Below are 17,247 nucleotides of genomic sequence, written 5' to 3'. Positions count from 1 at the left end.
CATCTGGTAGGGGGGGCACCTGGGGTGGCCAGCCAAATTTCAGGGGGGGCCGGTGCCACCCCTGGCCACCACGTAGACACGCCCCTGCAAGAGTGCTATACTGCTTCATTACACAAGCAGACTAGCTAATATTACCCCGAAGAGGACAGGAACTTAGTAAGTTTTCCGTTGTTTATCATAGCCATAAACTTAAGTTTTTGATCACCCCTTGTATGTTTAGATAGCACGACTATTGTACCTTGTAGCTTAGATTTATTTACATGTTTGCAGTAGAAACTGTTTAAGGCAGTGACTCGGCACAGCCAAAGATATCGAAAGTATATTTTTACAGGCAAGAACTTTACTTCCTTTTCTCTGTAACCTTTTGTCCTTCAATGATTGTAAAACTGAATTTTATGATCTTTAATATGACATATTTAATGGTGCCATTCAATGTCATTGTGCGGGGTATAGTTGAAACACAGTCTCAGTTATACCCGCTGTTGAATCCTATTGTGTGGGATGAACTGATAGCTATAACTGCTTCTGAAACCACAGTTAGTAACTTAAAAAGAGTAAGCTGATTAATGAATATGTGAATGAGTCACTGTAGGTAGTGAATAAGTGAATGTTATTTGTGCTGTTTTTACAATTATACACAGTTTTTGTCATTTGTTTTAACATGAACTATTCTTAATTTTGAGATTAACAACTCTAACTAGTCTTAGTTTTCAGAGAAAAACTATTATTATAACTCTTAACCTCTTGTTGTTAATAATAATATATTATAACATGAATTAATATACTATATTATTATTAAGGTAAATGAAGTTTTATAATGCACCATGACACTTCCAAGTTTTAAGGGTTTATACAATAACATCATGACACTTTATCAGTCATGACTAAGCAGAAATAGAAATGTCAAATCTATAATGCTATATAGGTTTAAGTCAATCATGAGGAATTCTGAATGCTTTATAATCCCTGACAAACGTGAATATAATGTGTATACAATATTATGGATATTGAGTTTATCGATCAGTTAAGTTTATCCATTGTAATGCAAATCTTGGTTTTAGGCAATTCCTATGTAATTTCTGTGTAATGGCAATAGTTTGTGAATATTTTTTTTTTTATCAACAACACTCAGTGTGAGTGCTAATCAGTAGAAAGGGGCGTTTAATTCACGCCCATGTGTAGAAATCGAATATTCAAGCTGTTTATTCGTTTTTCTACCCCTGAACAAAAAATTAAAATTTAAGCTGAATTATTTTTTATTTCTTTTTATTTTTCTACTTTCAATATTAAATAAAAAAAACCGAATGAACGAATAATACATGGATTTTTAACTCTAGGGGAGTTGTAAAATGAGCCTATTTTCAAAAAAGTGGAGTGTTCCTTTAAAGCAACGTCAATCTTAAAATCTTGAATCTTCAAGCTTTTCAAACTGCTTCAAACTTTCTGGCTATGCTATTTACATTTGGAATTTATCAGCTTACATAATTTCACTGCATGTTTAAAAATAGTTAAGGGTACACTGAAAATGCAACACCTTATAATATGACCAAATGGTATATGACATACAGTAGTGTTGTCAAAAATATCGATATTTCGATAAATATCGATACTGAAATATCTGAACTGTACCAATATTAATTTCCCGAAGTATCGATACACCGATACTAGCCGAGCTGTCACTTCCACTTCTCTCCAAAGGCGCGTGGACAAGCACCACACGTGACCGCACTCGTCTCCTTCGCTCTGGTTAAATAGCAAAAGTGAAGTGAATAGAAAGACTGCTCTGGTTGTTAAAGAACACAGCAGGAGCGCTATCTGTAGAGATCTATGATCTCCGCGATGCAGAGAACGCGCACGGAATCCAGTCATAAAAACGGAATTTACAGTTTAACGCGGAATGTCACCAAATTTGTAAAAGTTTGGATGAATTAATCAAAAGTAGGTCATTACACTTAAATCAAATCGCGATAAGGACTAGTATCTGTAAATATTAAGGTGCAAAGGTCGATTTAAATATGAATCCTGCATGTTCTGCGCGTCTCTGTGTGAATGTGCTGCGCGTGCGGTTTTGTTTACTAATGTGGCGCTCGCGGTGATTTCAGCGTCTGCCGTCTCAATGAGGACATACATACATCAACAATATCTCCAGAACTGATCTGAATGGCACTTTACCAGCATTTTACCATTTAATTCGAGTAAAACTAGCTTCATATCATACACACACAGAACTTTAGAAGTATTCACGGAAACCCGTCAAAATAAAAGTTCGGTTTAACTTAATTACTATTATTTAGTAGAATGTACATAATACTACTACTTACTACTACTGTTAATTTTTTTAAAGAAATAATCACAAAATATTTTAATTTTAATAGTAAATCCCCTTCATTTGCCAAAAATGTAAATGTTTAATTTTCATTAATTCAAATATAAATGAATTAAAATTGTTTTATGCCTTCATCTGATATCCAGTAAAATTTAAATACACAACACAGAATTTCTGAGGGGGAAAACACATTTCATAAGGCTACTGTAAGAATAAATACAAATTGTTTGTATGCATTCAAATAGCCTAATAGACATGCTAAAACACAGAATTTGGTAACAATAAAACATTTCATACGGCCCTAAACGTGTCATTTTTGTTACACTTTTAATAAATTAAATGTTAAATTGTATAATTTTCATGATTTTAATGAATTAGACATGCTTTTAGATTAATAGCATTTAATTTGACCATTAAAAAAAAAAGAGTCCAGAAAAATTCAAACGGGAAAAAAACGGAATCCAGAAAAATTTAAATGGAAAAAATTGCATGTAGAAAAAAATAAAACGGAATTTGGGGAAAAATAAAAGGGATTTCATAGGGCCCTATATCTGGAAATATTTTGGTTATGAAGCAAATGAGAATATCAACAAATAGAACTTTGGATTTTAATTAGTACATGTATTAGTAAACGTTAGTTTCAATTAACTAAGATTAATAAAAGATTAATAAATAAATCAACAAATGCAGTACCTCAAGACATTTTTTTTGTTCATGTAAAATATACCGCATGTTCTCGACTTGTTACATTTATCTTTAAATTAAAAAAATTACCCCCTTAATATTGTGGCAGTTTTTTTCACCGTGGTATCGAAAATGGTATCGAGTATCGATATTTTTCAAGGTATCGTATCGAAGTTAGAAATTCCAGTATCGTGACAACACTAACATACTGTGCCCTTCACAAGTATTGGAACAGTAAAGACTAAATTGCTCTGTTGGCTGTGGAGTCAAGACATTTACAAATATGATTAAAAGATGAATATGAGACAAAACTACAGAATTTCACGTTTTATTATTAGCTGTTTCAACACATACATGTTTTACCAAATAAAAATAACAGCACTTTTAGAGTTCATCCCTCTTATCTGATGTGAGCATAAGTATTGGGACAGTTGAACATAAGGCAGATATAAAAGATTAAAAGCTATTATTTAGTTGCAGATCCCTTGCGCACAATCACAGCAGTGAGTCTGTGACCCATAGACATCACCAGACTCTTGGTCTCATCCTTTGAAATGCTTTTCCCAGCCTTTAATACAGCCAATCCCAATTGTTGCTTGTTTTGGGGGTTTCTGCCTTTACTCTCCTCTCCAGCTGGTGAAATTCATGTTCAATCAGATTTAAATCTGGAGATTGACTTGGGAAATCTAAGACTTTCCATTTCTTTGCCCTTATAAATTCCTTGACTGAACTGGCAGGGTGTTTTGGGTCATTGTCCTGATGCAATATGAAGCACTTCCCAATGAATCTGGTGGCATTTTCTAGAATATTGGTAGACAAGATGGTTTTGTACCCTTCCAAATTCATTCTGTTACTGTCATCATACATTAAGTCATCAGTAAAGTTGAGAGGGCCTGTTCCAGAGACAGCCATGCATGCCCATGCCATGACACCACCTCCACCATGCTTTATAGATGAGGCTGTATGCTTGGGATCATTGCCGTTCCCCTTTTTTCTCCACATTTTTGCTTTCCCATCACTTAGATAAAGGTTCATCTTTGTCTCATCGGTCCATAAACATAGTTCCAAAACTCTTCTGGCTCACCTTTGTGCTTTTTTGCAAACTCTAATCTTGCCTTTCTATTTTTGGTGCTGGTCAGAGGTTTGCATCTTGCTGTGTAGCATCTGTAATTCTGTGTCAAAGTCTCCTGAGGACAGTAGATTGTCAGAGCATCACCCCAGCTTTCTGGAAGTTGTTGGTGATTTTACAGACACGTCTTTTAGGATTCATTTTCACAGCTTTTATGATTTGTCTGTCATCAACTACTGTTGTTTTCTCAGTCGATCAGGTAGTTGTTGGTTGCTGGTGTCGCTGCTGGTTTCCATACTCTTGATTTCTCCATGCCCTTCATTTTTGCTAGAGCTCTAACTGACTTCCTCTTTTCTTTTAGCATCCAAATTGCTTGCTTTTCTCTCAAAGTCAGCTCCCTCATCTTCATCCTGGTTTGTGTGTGTGTCATCATCGATTGCAAGATTCAGAATACAGAAGTAATGGATATAACTGATACGACACATTCCCTGCTTTTAGAAAGACCTGTGAGGCAACTGTTAAAATACTTATGTTCACATCAGATAGAGGGATGAAACTCTTCTTAAAGTGCTGAACTTCTTAGCTGGTTAAACATCTATGTGTTGAATCACCCAATAATAAAATGTGACATTCTGTAGTTTTGTCTCATATTCATCTTTTAATCATATTTGTAAATGTCTTGACTCCACAGCCAACAGAGTAATTTTGTCTTTACTGTTCCAATACTTTTGGATGCAAAATCATGAAATTAATTCTAATAATATATTTAAGTAAAATAAATCTACTTTTGATCTCTGGGATTGTCTGTTGACTCTGTAGTTATGATTGTTGTTCAGTGTTGACAGCACAATTGAGTCATATTGGTTTAATAGTCAATTTCTGTACTTAAACCAGGTGTTTCATTACTCCTCCTGGAACCAAGAAATTCAGGTAATTAGAATTTTCATTTACATTATTAAATTACATTATTTAAATAAGAATCATGTCTCTAATTCTGAGCATTCACTAATGTTTAAGTTTGCCGTTCAGAACATGGAAAATCAAGACCCTGCTGTTGTTGATGCAATCAAGGGATCGGGCGAGTCCACTCTGGAAAAGGCTACAGCAAAAGCCAAAAGAAAATTTGACCAGTTTCTTAATGTCTCACTTAACATCGCTGTGACTGGAAAGACAGGATCAGGAAAATCCTCCTTTGTAAGTGTACTTAGAGGTCTAAAGGATGAAGATGTTGGAGCAGCACCTACTGGACTCACAGAAACTACAACGGTGCCCGCCATGTATGAACATCCTGGAATGCCAAATGTGAATATCTGGGACCTGCCAGGAATAGGAACCCCAAGCTTCAAAGCAAAAAAGTACCTGAAAGATGTCAAGTTTGACACCTATGATTTCTTCATTATACTTGCCTCAGAGAGGTTCACAGAGAATGACATCATGCTGGCTAAAGAAATAAGAAAACAGAAGAAAAGCTTTTACTTTGTTCGTTCCAAGATTGACAATGACATGACTTCAGAGAAAAAGAAAAAAGGATTTGATGAGCAGAAAGTTCTTTCCTTAATAAGAGAGGATTGTCAGAAAAACCTGAAAGACCTGGGAAACCCCAAAGTTTTCTTGATATCGTCTCATGATTTAGAAGAATATGATTTTGAATTACTTCAAAACGCTCTCGAAGATGATCTTCCAGAACACAAGAAGTATGCTCTTCTACAAGCCTGGCCGGTGTGTTCTGCTGCATCTCTTGAGAAGAAGATCAAGATGTTTGAACGGATGATCTGGGCTGTATCTCTTGCCTCTGCTGGTGTAGCAGTTATCCCAGTGCCTGGCCTATCAGCAGCATGTGATGCAGGCATGGTCGTGCTTTTCCTCACAAGGTGCTACTATGCATTTGGTTTGGATGATAGGTCACTGACAAGGCTTTCAGAGAAGGTTAACAAGCCCCACCTGAAAGATATGGCCAAATCTAAATTTGTTACTGCCATCCGAGAAAAAGCACTGATCAGATTGCAAGTGTCTGCTGCGCTCGCTGGCATTGCTACTGTTGAATATTTGGCGAGTCTCCTTCCAGGTTTAGGCAGTGCTGCTGCTGCAGGAATATCCTTTGCTACCACTCAGTACCTCTTGAGAGAAGGAGTGAATGATCTGGCAAATACGGCTCGAGTTATCAGAAAAGAAGCTGGGCTTGCTTCTGTTCATTGAGATTGTTTGCTGATATGGGGTTTAGAAAAAAAAAAAAACTTTGAACGGACAGTAGTACAAATAAATTTTTTTTTTTTTTACACATAGATGTGAAAATACTAAATAGTATATTAAATTATAATGGTATAAAATCTGCAGCACCTACATACAAGGAATAAATACTTGACAGTGCAACATGTAACAGCCTATGTGCTGAGTTTTTCTTCATAATATTAAAATAATTTATGCCAATGTGCATGCAAACCATATACAGTACTTGAATATGTGATCACTTTCATTTGTTACTGCACTTTCTTCGTTTATCCATTGCTATAATTTCCCATTACTTTTACTGATTCTTTTATCTCAAATACAATAATCTGTTTTAAACAAAATTAAAAAAATATTTTCAGTTGGATTTTCTGTGGTAAATGACAATAAAACTTTAACTTTTCATTTTCATTGATGAATTCTGGGTTGTTGTTTTTTTCCAATATCAAATATAACCATGTATAATGTCTCACACATTATAAAATACAAAATGTTTTTTATTGGCTCTTTGTGATAACTGTTTGTATATGCAGTTAAACTATACTCCCAATATTATTTGTTGTTTTAATATAACATTTTTCCTAAATCTACTTAATTATACTAAAAGTCTTGACTAATAAATTACCTACTTTACAAATATACTTACTACACTCACTGGCCACTTTATTAGGTACACCTGATAGACGGCTCGTTCACACAAATATCCAATCACATGGCAGCACAGTGAATATTACATGTTGATACCTATGCAACATATTAGTGTCCTAAAAATCTTTAAAAGTTTGTGCATTAACCCAGCTGAATTACCTATGCAAATTACTATGTTCAGAGACAAAGAATCGTAAAACTTTCCCTCCAAAAATCCATGAATCCATTGGGTATTTGACACCCCAGATGTGTGACCTCTATAGCAGATAAAGCTCTCACGTAAGTGATGCCCCGGCAGTCTGCGGTTCTGTTAGATCCTAAGAGGATGAGGAAGATGTAAGCTAAAACTCTTCTGAACACCTTAAGTTTTGTGCCAGGCCTTTGCGGCCTTGTCTTTCCATTCAACCAAGCTCCTTGTACCTCAGCAGATCTCTTTCTTAGCTCTTTTTCCACTCACTACTTGGAAGAACATTTCTACCTGAGAACATCTTGGGAATTCATTACTCTTCAACCCGGAAGAACGTGATCGGGATCCAAAACTTTGAAACCATTAAGACTTTCATCTGAGACTGCATTCCGGACACTCGACCCGACCAAAGGCAGTGCAAGTATAACATTTAACTAAATGAAACAAGGTTTAGTATAAGTTATAGACAATGTTATAAATGGCACTGATGGTTTTACTCAGGTGGTTAAATTACTTTCTCCATAACTGCATTCTCTGGTTTTCCTGATGGCTTCATCCATCAACTCTCATTTGCCCTTTATCCAATTTATAGTTTATGCAAAGACTGTTTTAAGTTCACTTACATTAAAAGTCATATTTTTTCAGAGCTTATTAAGTGTTAAAAATAATGGCTTTCAATTATAATGTAATGTTGAATGGCTATAATTAATGGCTAAAATTGAGGGAAAATTAATGCAGAGATACCAGTAAAATTACTGGTATCAATGATACTGGCCTTCATTAATAGTACATACCTAGTAAAAATGCTATTAAACCATATTTAAAACATGCCATCTTTATGTTGTTCACTGTGAAATGATGATAAAATAGATATATTAATATGCAATTGATCACAATTACATAAAAAATGTGTGATTAGTTATTAGTCATCGATAGCACTTAATGTTAACCTTTCATAGATGTTATTATTGGTATAATATTTGTCTATTTTTAGTCCCCCCCCCCCCCCCCCCCCCCAAAAAAAAGACATTAAGACGACAAATGAAACAAGTTGAATAGCCCTGATCTAAAGGCTTCTTCCTCATTCAGTTAAACATCAAGGATTTTCTATAGTGCTTTATACAATACAGATTGTGTCAAAGCAGGGTTGGGAGACAATGCTCTAAACAAGTATACCGACTTCAAAAGTAAGGGTTTAGGGACCAAATATGTGTTTTAAAGTGGTGACGATCCAATAATCCATGTAATAATGTCAAGCAACTCGAGTGCAGCACTTCTGTCATTTTTATATGCATACGTGCTGCAGGTTTTGATGAATTGCTTCAAATAGATTAACTCAAGTAAATCAGTTTGTGTTATGTAATTTTATTATAAATCACATTATTTTGTGTTATCAGTTTGTGGGTTACTTGAAAACACCCCCAAAATTGTATATATTTGTTATTCAAAGGCCTGTCTCGGATGTTTAGTTTTTCTTTTCATGTGTAAAGAATAAGAGCCAGTGAAATTTACTGAGAACACCATGAAATCTTAAAGTAATTTGAGTGAAATGTGTATTTGAAACATGTTCTTTCACATAAATGCCCACTAAAGCACTTCCTCTGATCTGTAATTGTCTCATTGCATTAGTTTGAATCTCTGTGTATTAAACTCAAGTGCTCAAGAGACTCAGTTACTTGTGACTCACGCTCAACTCTAACTACCATTACTAGTGTTAGCGGATGCTCTAAACCAGTGTTTTGAACCCAGTTTCACAGCAACGGTACACATTATAGATGTGTATATTATCTGACCCATCCTTTTCAAATAGTGAAGTCTCTACCAATGAGCCAATGACTTGAATCAAAGTCAACTTTACTGTCATTAATCAAGTCTGTTTGATTAAGAGGAGATTGAAAACGTGAGTTTTTGTGTGCTTCCAGGAAAAGTTGGGAAACACTGCTCTAAACCAGCGTGTCATCTCCATAGTTAAGGGTTTATGGAACAAATATTTGATTTAAAGTGACAATAATCTATTAGGCCATCTGATAATGTCAACCATAATATGCATGAACAGAAAATATGATTTTGAGATGTGATGTGATTAGATATGGACAAGTGGCACGTCACTGAAAACACTACTAGCACTCATAGTTCATCAACAAGAGGAATTGGTTATTTTTGCATTTTTCAGAGCGATTTCAGAATCAGAATCAGAATGAGCTTTATTGGCCAAGTATGTTTACACATACAAGGAATTTGTTGTAGTGACAGAAGCTCCACAGTGCAACAGAAAGACAGCAACAGGACAGGACACAGATAATAAAAGAATAATATACAAATAGGCAATGTACAAAGCAGCAAAAACACAATATATAATATAGACAACTATGTATGTACAGGTCAAGTATGTGCAAATTAGAAATGAGAAAATAAAAATAAAATTAGTGAGTGTGGTGAATGGATAGTGTATTATAGTTGTGTGTTCCACGTTAATTGTTGAGTGTTCATGAGATGGATTGCCTGAGGGAAGAAACTGTTCCTGTGTCTGGTCGTTCTGGTGCTCAGAGCTCTGTAGCGTCGACCAGACGGTAACAGTTCAAAGAGGGAGTGTGCTGGATGTGAGGGGTCCAGAGTGATTTTACCAGCCTTTTTGCTCACTCTGGATGAGTACAGTTCTTGAAGAGTGGGGAGGGTTGTACCAATGATTCGCTCAGCAGTCCGGACTACCCTCCGTAGTCTTCTGAGGTCAGATTTGGTAGCTGAGCTGAACCAGACAGTTATTGAGGTGCAGAGGATGGATTCAATGATGGCAGAGTAGAACTGTTTCAGTAAGTCCTGTGCCGCCATGTTGAACTTCCTCAGCTGGCGAAGAAAGTACAACCTCTGCTGGGCCTTTCTGACAATTTTTTTTTTAATCTATGTGAATATCCCACTTCAGGTCCTGGGAGATGGTGGTGCCCAGGAATCTGAATGACTCCACTGCAGTCACAGTGCTGTTCATGATGGTGAGTGGGGGGAGAGCATGGGGTTTCTCCTGAAGTCCATGATCATCTCAGTTTTGAGCGTGTTAAGCTCCAGGTTGTTAACCTGTTAGCCATCACTCCCCATTTGGGGCCTCAATAACATACCTAAATTAAATGGTAACAGTTCCTGACAAAGTGTGCTACACAAACAAATTAGGTATCTTTGGAAAGAAGACACTCTGGGCTTTACTATCTATCATCCAGAGTTGATAATGTTCAAAAAGATAAAAAGTTATAGACACTGACGTGCCTTGAAAAATATTTTTCCACACTGAATGTTTTTTTTATTTCATATACAAATAAATGAAATAAGTCCTGGAGCAATCCAGAAAAATAATGGATCGAAAGCCACATGTCTCATGATGATACCATGAAAAATGAGATTCCTGCAATATTTTTTTCTGAAACTATTTATACACATCAGGAAGCACATCAGTGTGTGATTACTGACTGTATGACCATGTCTGCCAATATCAGTTTATGTCTGGCAATCAGAATACTTCAGTATACATACTATATACAAAGCATTCTTTTCCCTTTATTACTCAATTATTTTTGTATTTTTTTAGTGCTCAAATAAATCACTTATATAATGTCTAAAATTCTGTCTATTATTCTATAATTGAAAAACTATGCAGGAATATGTATAATGACTAAAATAGCTTGTATAATTCTGCAATCCATTTGGTGGTTATTTTTCCTCAAACAGGGGGGTGGGGGGGACTATAAATAGTTTCTGAAAAAATATTGCAGGAATATCATTTTTCATGGTATCGTCTTCAAATTTTAAATATGAACTCATGAGACACATGGCTTTCAACCCATTACTTTTCTGGATTGCTCCAGGACCTATTTCATGTATTTGTATATGAAATAAAAAAACATTCGGTGTGGAAAAATATTTTTCAAGGCACGTCAGTGTCTATAACTTTTTATCTTTTGAGCATTATCAACTCTGGGTGATGAATAGTAAAGCCTAGAGTGTCTTCTTCCCTGCTGAAAAAAACAGTTTAAACCAGCCTAAGCTGGTTGGCTGGTTTAAGCTGGAAATAGCTGGTTTTAGCTGGTCTCCCAGCCTGTCTAGGCTGGTCAAGCTGGTCTCCCATCCGGGCCAGGCTGGTTTTAGCTGGTCTCCCAGCCTGGCCAGGCTGGTCTCCAAACCTGGCCAAGCTGGTGTCTATTTTACCTAATTAAAAATTAATCAGATTGTTCCACTTACCGACAAGGTTAAATTCAAGGGTAGTTTAGTATCATAGTCAAGCAGGCTAGATGGTACAGCTTAAATGATTCTAGTTGCTAATGATATAATATATCTGAGAGGAGTCTAAAACAAAATTATAAAACTGGTTTCAGAAATAAATTATAGCATAAATCTGTAGCATGCACTGACTCAAATCAGATTAAATTATTGTCTGAAGAAATACATTCACCATAGTTGTATGACCAAATATAATCAGTTTTATTTTTAACAAGTGTTTGGGATTTGAATAAACTTGTACACAAAATACAAATGAAACAAACACAGTATTTATATAATAAATAACAATTTTAGTGTCATCAGTAATTAAAAAAATACTAGAATTTTGTTTTTACAATATCTTTGATAAGAAATGCATAAAGCATAATCTGATACACAAGTTTATATTGATTTAATTCCCATTCAGACAAGTTACACATAGATAAATATAACTACTAGAATGTTTGAGTCATCGAGGACTGATTGAGGATGTTTAGTATGTACAGATTATCATTTTATTTGTTTTCTGTAACACTTTGTTCTATTTTGCATATACTTCAGTTATTTCCAAGGATGTAATTATTTTAAAACTATAAACACAAGCACCAAAGTTACAAAATCAACTGTGTGATGTTTGTAAAATAATTAAACACTACTTGTTATAGAGAATGTAAACTCACATTTGTTTTTCATTAACATCTTTTCTCTGTTCTGACAATTTTACAGTTAAGGCAAGACATGTTGTTGTTGACTCCTGGCAAATTTCCAGGCTAAAGTAATCACAAGTCAACTACTTCGTTGTTCAAAACTAGGTTTCTCACTTACTGCTAAATACAATTCTCAAAAGCATGGCTGACAATAGCAAAGATTTGAAAGTGTAGGTTGTGTGTGTTGAGTGGGGTTTGGGGGTGAGTGAGGGGAGAGAACAGACTGAGAGTCACACAGAAACAGCATCACTATATGAAAAGAGCTGCACTGTGACACACCTACGTCTACAATCCCCCCACCCTAGACTCCTACACACACACCCACTCTTCCTCATCGACACCCCCCTCACCCAAATCTCCCACAGCCATACACCCACAACCCACATCCCACAAACCCGCTCTTGCCACCACACTTTCCTCACCCAACCCACACCCATACACCCTCCTATACCCTCTACACCCATCCACACCCCTCACATCAACTACCTCTCACCCAAACCACTTCTCCCACATCGATATACCCACCTGTACCCTGCACTTACTCCCACACCCACCAGCAAAAAAATAACAACTCACTAATACCCCTTAAACTGACCCAGACACTCACTAACATCCCTACTAACACCCTGTACACCCACTCAAAAACTCACTAATACCCCCGACACTGACCCAGACACACCGTTATTGTATGGGTTATGGGTGAGTTTCACATTGCTGGTGGATGTGGGAGTAAGTGCAGGGTACAGGTGGGTCTATTGATGTGGGAGAAGTGGTTTGGGTGAGCGGTAGTTGATGTGAGGGGTTTGGATGGGTGTAGAGGGTGAAAGTGTGGTGGCAAGAGCGAGTTTGTGGGCTGTGGGAGATTTGGGTGAGGGGGGTGTCGATGAGGAAGAGTGGGTGTGTGTGTAGGAGTCTAGGGTGGGGGGATTGTAGACGTAGGTGTGTCACAGTGCAGCTCTTTTCATGCAGTGATGCTGTTTCTGTGTGACTCTCAGTCTGTTCTCTCCCCTCACTCACCCCCAAAGCCCACTCCAACACATACAACCTACACTTTCTACACTGCTTTAATCTCTCTCATATGAGTTTGGAAAGTCACAAATAAAGACATTATCTGAAGAAAAGATGTTAAAACATTTTTGTCTGACGCTGTTTAATGGGACCAATTGCAGAGGAGACTGACTGTCTCTAACGAGTTTAATATGTGGCACAAAACCAGAGTTCTGAGGAAGTGCGAAGATGGGCTGCGAATCAAATCTCTTGAAGAAGAAAGCAATTTCTGTCCCCACTTCTGCTGTAAATGACACAATGTTCTGTATTTCACCATGGCATCCATTTGTTAATTGAATGCAGCTCTCCCTTCTTCTCTTAGCACGACAGTAGGCCTTGCTGGTGTAAATCAGACCTTTATGTACCATCCTATTATGTATTAGTACAGTTTCCGGCACTTGTCTCTCTGCTGAAATGAAGGTATTTATCTCCTCATCTCTTAACTGTTTAGTTGTGCCACTGTCTAAAACTGTGGTTTCCTGCCACCGCAGATATTTCTGCACTCTCGGATATTCACTGAATTCTCGGCAGAAGTTTAACACACGGTTACTGATCAAATGTTTTGTTGCAAAGCATGCCAAGGCTGTATGCAACAGAAACTTGTTGACAATCTGAACAGCAACACATTTGGTTCCATGGACCAACTTCAACAGACTGCCGTTTGTACTTTCAAAAACAAAAGCAGAGTGTGCCCACAATGGGCCCCAGAGTTTCACAGACTAAGCAAGGTGAGTGAGAAGATGTACATTGAAAGTCATGGCTGTCTCTCCATAAAGTAACTGAAATTTAACGACAAATTTAAGAAGCATGACATCTGCTTTGTTAACTTCCTCATAGGTGACAGACTCCTGTAAAATTAGGAAGACAGCCGAGACCAGTAGACTGAGATGTTTCAAGTACCGAGAATCAAGAACACCTTCAAGACACAGTAAGCAATAAAAAAGCAACCAAGCTCTCCATTCTGATGCCTTCCAGTATCTGAACTCCTCAAGAGGCCTAGGCAAGCGGGTAATGAGATGTGGAGGTTGGATGATTCTGATGCGATTTTCTATTACCCGTATTGTGTCTGGTCTACCAATGTAATAGGGCTGCTCACTACTCTGAAGTAAAAGTTCTGTGATCTGTCTGGTTACACCAAGAAGGACAGCATGCATATAATCAGGTACAAAGCCCCATACAATGTCAAAGAATGGCATGTTTATAAGTTGTGATGGACCTTTAACGCCTCTGACAGGCCTACCTTCAACTAAGGCTACCTCCATATCTCTTATCGTAGACTTTGAGTCTCTGTCATCATGTCCTGAAGCTGACACAGTGTACTTAACCTGTCTTTCAACTAAAACACCGGAATGAAGACAGAAGCCACACCCATAATAACCATTCAATTGAGTGGTGTTCTGCATTGTAGGTCTTGCTTTGGAGCCTACACAGCAGCAGATGCTAACAATTTTGCTATTTACTTGAACACCATTTTTTCTCCACACGACACCTTTAGAGCTGAGTGATTTTGCTTGTTCTGTAAATGGCTTCAGGTATACTTGCATAGATGGCTCATGAGTTCCAAACCACAGACCAGCAAGGATTACATGCTTAAATCTCATTTTAGGGGGCAGTTCATTCATGTGTAGTTGTATAGGCCATATAGAGAATTTTGAAGATTTGTAAACAGGGGACCCATCAAAATTAAAATTGTATGAAAAATTGTTAGGATTTGAAAGAATCCCACCAGGTTGTGACAACTTTTCATACATAACTCCATCAAAGATGTCTGAGATAACATTCTCAACACTGTGTGGTCTGTCAAATCGATAGCTAAGGTGCTTCTGAATTTCTGGATTTTCCAGAAGGTTCTGAATCTGTGGTGCAACTGGCACATTGATAAAGAAGCTACCATTATTTAAAGAAGTGATCTCAACTGTTTCATTACAGGATGGACATTGTGTTATGTTCTGGTCAGTAACTAGTTTTTGTGTTCCAATGTTACATTTGCAGGCTCGACAGCAAAGAGGAAACTCAACTATCTCAGAGTTGTTCTTGAATATCTTATTAAACAAATGTTTGGACCATGGGACTACTTCATTACCAAAAAGGAAATGAATCAGTCTCAGCAAGTCATCTAGTTGACAGCCAGTAATATTATGTACAGCAGCATGAGTCATTATCAGCAGCAGAGCCTCTGCCTTTGTGATGGAGCCTGTTGATTTGAGAAATGTGTCCATCCCTGTGTCTGTGCCAATTTTGTGAAGTGGATCATCTGTTGGCGTTTGAACCTCACTTTCACTATCCGTTGAATCTGTATCTTCAGAAGATGTGCTAAAAGTGTTCTCATCCAATTCATCCCGACCAAGCAAATCTGAGACAGCCTCACCCTAGAGAATTTCAAAAAGACATTTTAGTATGGGACAGGATAAACAACTGCATTTGAATATGTAATGATTTTTAAAGCTGCACTTTGGAAGATTTTTTATTTGGAAGATTATGTATATAGCTTCTGAAAAAAAAAAAATATATATATATATATATATATATAGTATATGGCTGTTGTAGCCTAAAAGTTTATGTGTTATAAATTCTAAACTGAATCAAATAAAATATTTCTTATACTTTTTGAATTGCCTATTTGATGCTTTTTTTAACACAAATTAAACACAATGACTTTTTTTGGTTGTAATTTCTCAGCAAAATTTCATGTGATTAATCTACAATTAATTAGATTAATCGCCATATTGTGTAATTAATTGGATTAAAAGTTTTAACTGCTTGACAGCGGCTGCACATTTTTGAGAATAAAAAGCATATCAAGAAACACACAATTAATACCCGTCGCTCCTGATGTCATATTGAGGTCTTGTGAAGTGAAATGTTCGGTCCGTGCAAGAAACTGAACATTATTTACAATATTATTACCTGTAATCCAAAACCTCAGGCAAACTGGGAAATCTGATTATTTTCTGCACACTGGTTCTTTCAGACAGTTACATTCAATGAACTGGTTCAATTCACTAGTTTCAATGAAATGACTTAAACACATATGCAATTATATTATTAAAGCACCGAATAATGATGTGGAACTTGGATGTTTTACATGTTTAAAGCATATAAAGTGAATATACTAGTCTTCATCAGCTCACCTTTTTACATAAACAATGAGAAACTTTAAAAACATTCATTTCACCCCTTCATTGAAGTGTTCTGTTCATGTATGTGTATATCAGCAGCTCATCTGTCTTCAGTCTGATTCAAATTGTTTCCTCAGTTCAGTGACTGTTGGAGGAACTGGAGCACTAAATCAGTTCATTCATCACGGGATCAGATACGCCAGTATTTTGGCTCAATTAGAGGCGGAGTGACTGTCGGACATCCAAAAGTGAGTGTTGATTGAGTAACTTGTAGATCTGTGCAGCTCGAGCTGTGAACTATTTCAGATGCTTCAGTCTGATTTGATGAACTGGTTCATCTAGTTCACCAAAAAGAACCGGTTCAAAAGAATGATTAGATCCCGAACTGAACATCACTCCAGACCGTCTGCCTGAGGCTCTGGATTACAGGTAATAATATTGTAAATAATATTCAGTTTCTTACACAGACCAACTGTTTCACTTCAATAAGACATGGTTATTCTGTGCAGCCGCTGAATTACATTTTATGAATCACAAAAGAGCACAGTTTCAGCTAAAAATCTTCTTTACTCTTCTACTGAAGAAAAAAAAAAAAATCACCTACATCTTGGATGGCCTGACGGTGCATAAATGAATTGCAAACATTTCAGTTTTGGGTGAACTATCCCTTTAAGACACAACCTGACTGTATGCTCGTCAAGATGGCATTTTGGCATAGTTCTGTGCATATTTGTCAATTCAAGAGCAAGTAAACACAACTTGATTTAAAGCCCTTAATATAAGCATGTCATTTGATTATGCACTTTCCCCACAGCAGCTCACTCTGTGGCGTCTGCTATTTTTCAGATTAAAGTACTGTACTGTATATCTGTTACGGGGCTGACGAGACGTGAGACGTGCGGATCCATTTGCAAAGCTTTATTATAAAACATGGTCATACAGGCAGGGTCGGGAGACAGCAAACAGGTATGGCAGAGGCAAGACAGAGCAAT

The 17,247-nt window shown here is 36.9% G+C and overlaps 1 protein-coding gene across 6 annotated transcripts; it reads left to right on the top strand.

The window, feature by feature from the left end:
- The first annotated feature begins 87 nt into the window (after positions 1 to 87).
- On the top strand, positions 88 to 8,734 carry LOC306854671 (interferon-inducible GTPase 5-like). 6 transcript variants are annotated; one of them, XM_079392870.1, is made up of 4 exons: positions 104 to 156; positions 4,441 to 4,537; positions 4,974 to 5,009; positions 5,109 to 6,933. In XM_079392870.1, exon 4 carries the CDS (start codon positions 5,112 to 5,114, stop codon positions 6,273 to 6,275), a length of 1,164 nt encoding a protein of 387 aa, XP_079248996.1. In that variant the 5' UTR covers positions 104 to 156; positions 4,441 to 4,537; positions 4,974 to 5,009; positions 5,109 to 5,111; the 3' UTR covers positions 6,276 to 6,933. The 6 variants fall into 6 exon arrangements, with proteins under 6 accessions (XP_079248994.1, XP_079248995.1, XP_079248997.1 ...); XM_079392873.1 differs by having other exon boundaries at positions 130 to 156; positions 5,097 to 6,933; XM_079392868.1 differs by lacking the exon at positions 4,441 to 4,537 and having other exon boundaries at positions 88 to 156.
- Positions 8,735 to 17,247: the final 8,513 nt, after the last annotated feature.

Source organism: Barbus barbus, assembly GCF_936440315.1.
Source record: "Barbus barbus genome assembly, chromosome: 3".
NCBI lineage: Eukaryota > Metazoa > Chordata > Actinopteri > Cypriniformes > Cyprinidae > Barbus > Barbus barbus.
Note: the sequence above shows the minus strand (reverse complement) of the source record. Positions and strands in the feature narration are given on the sequence as shown.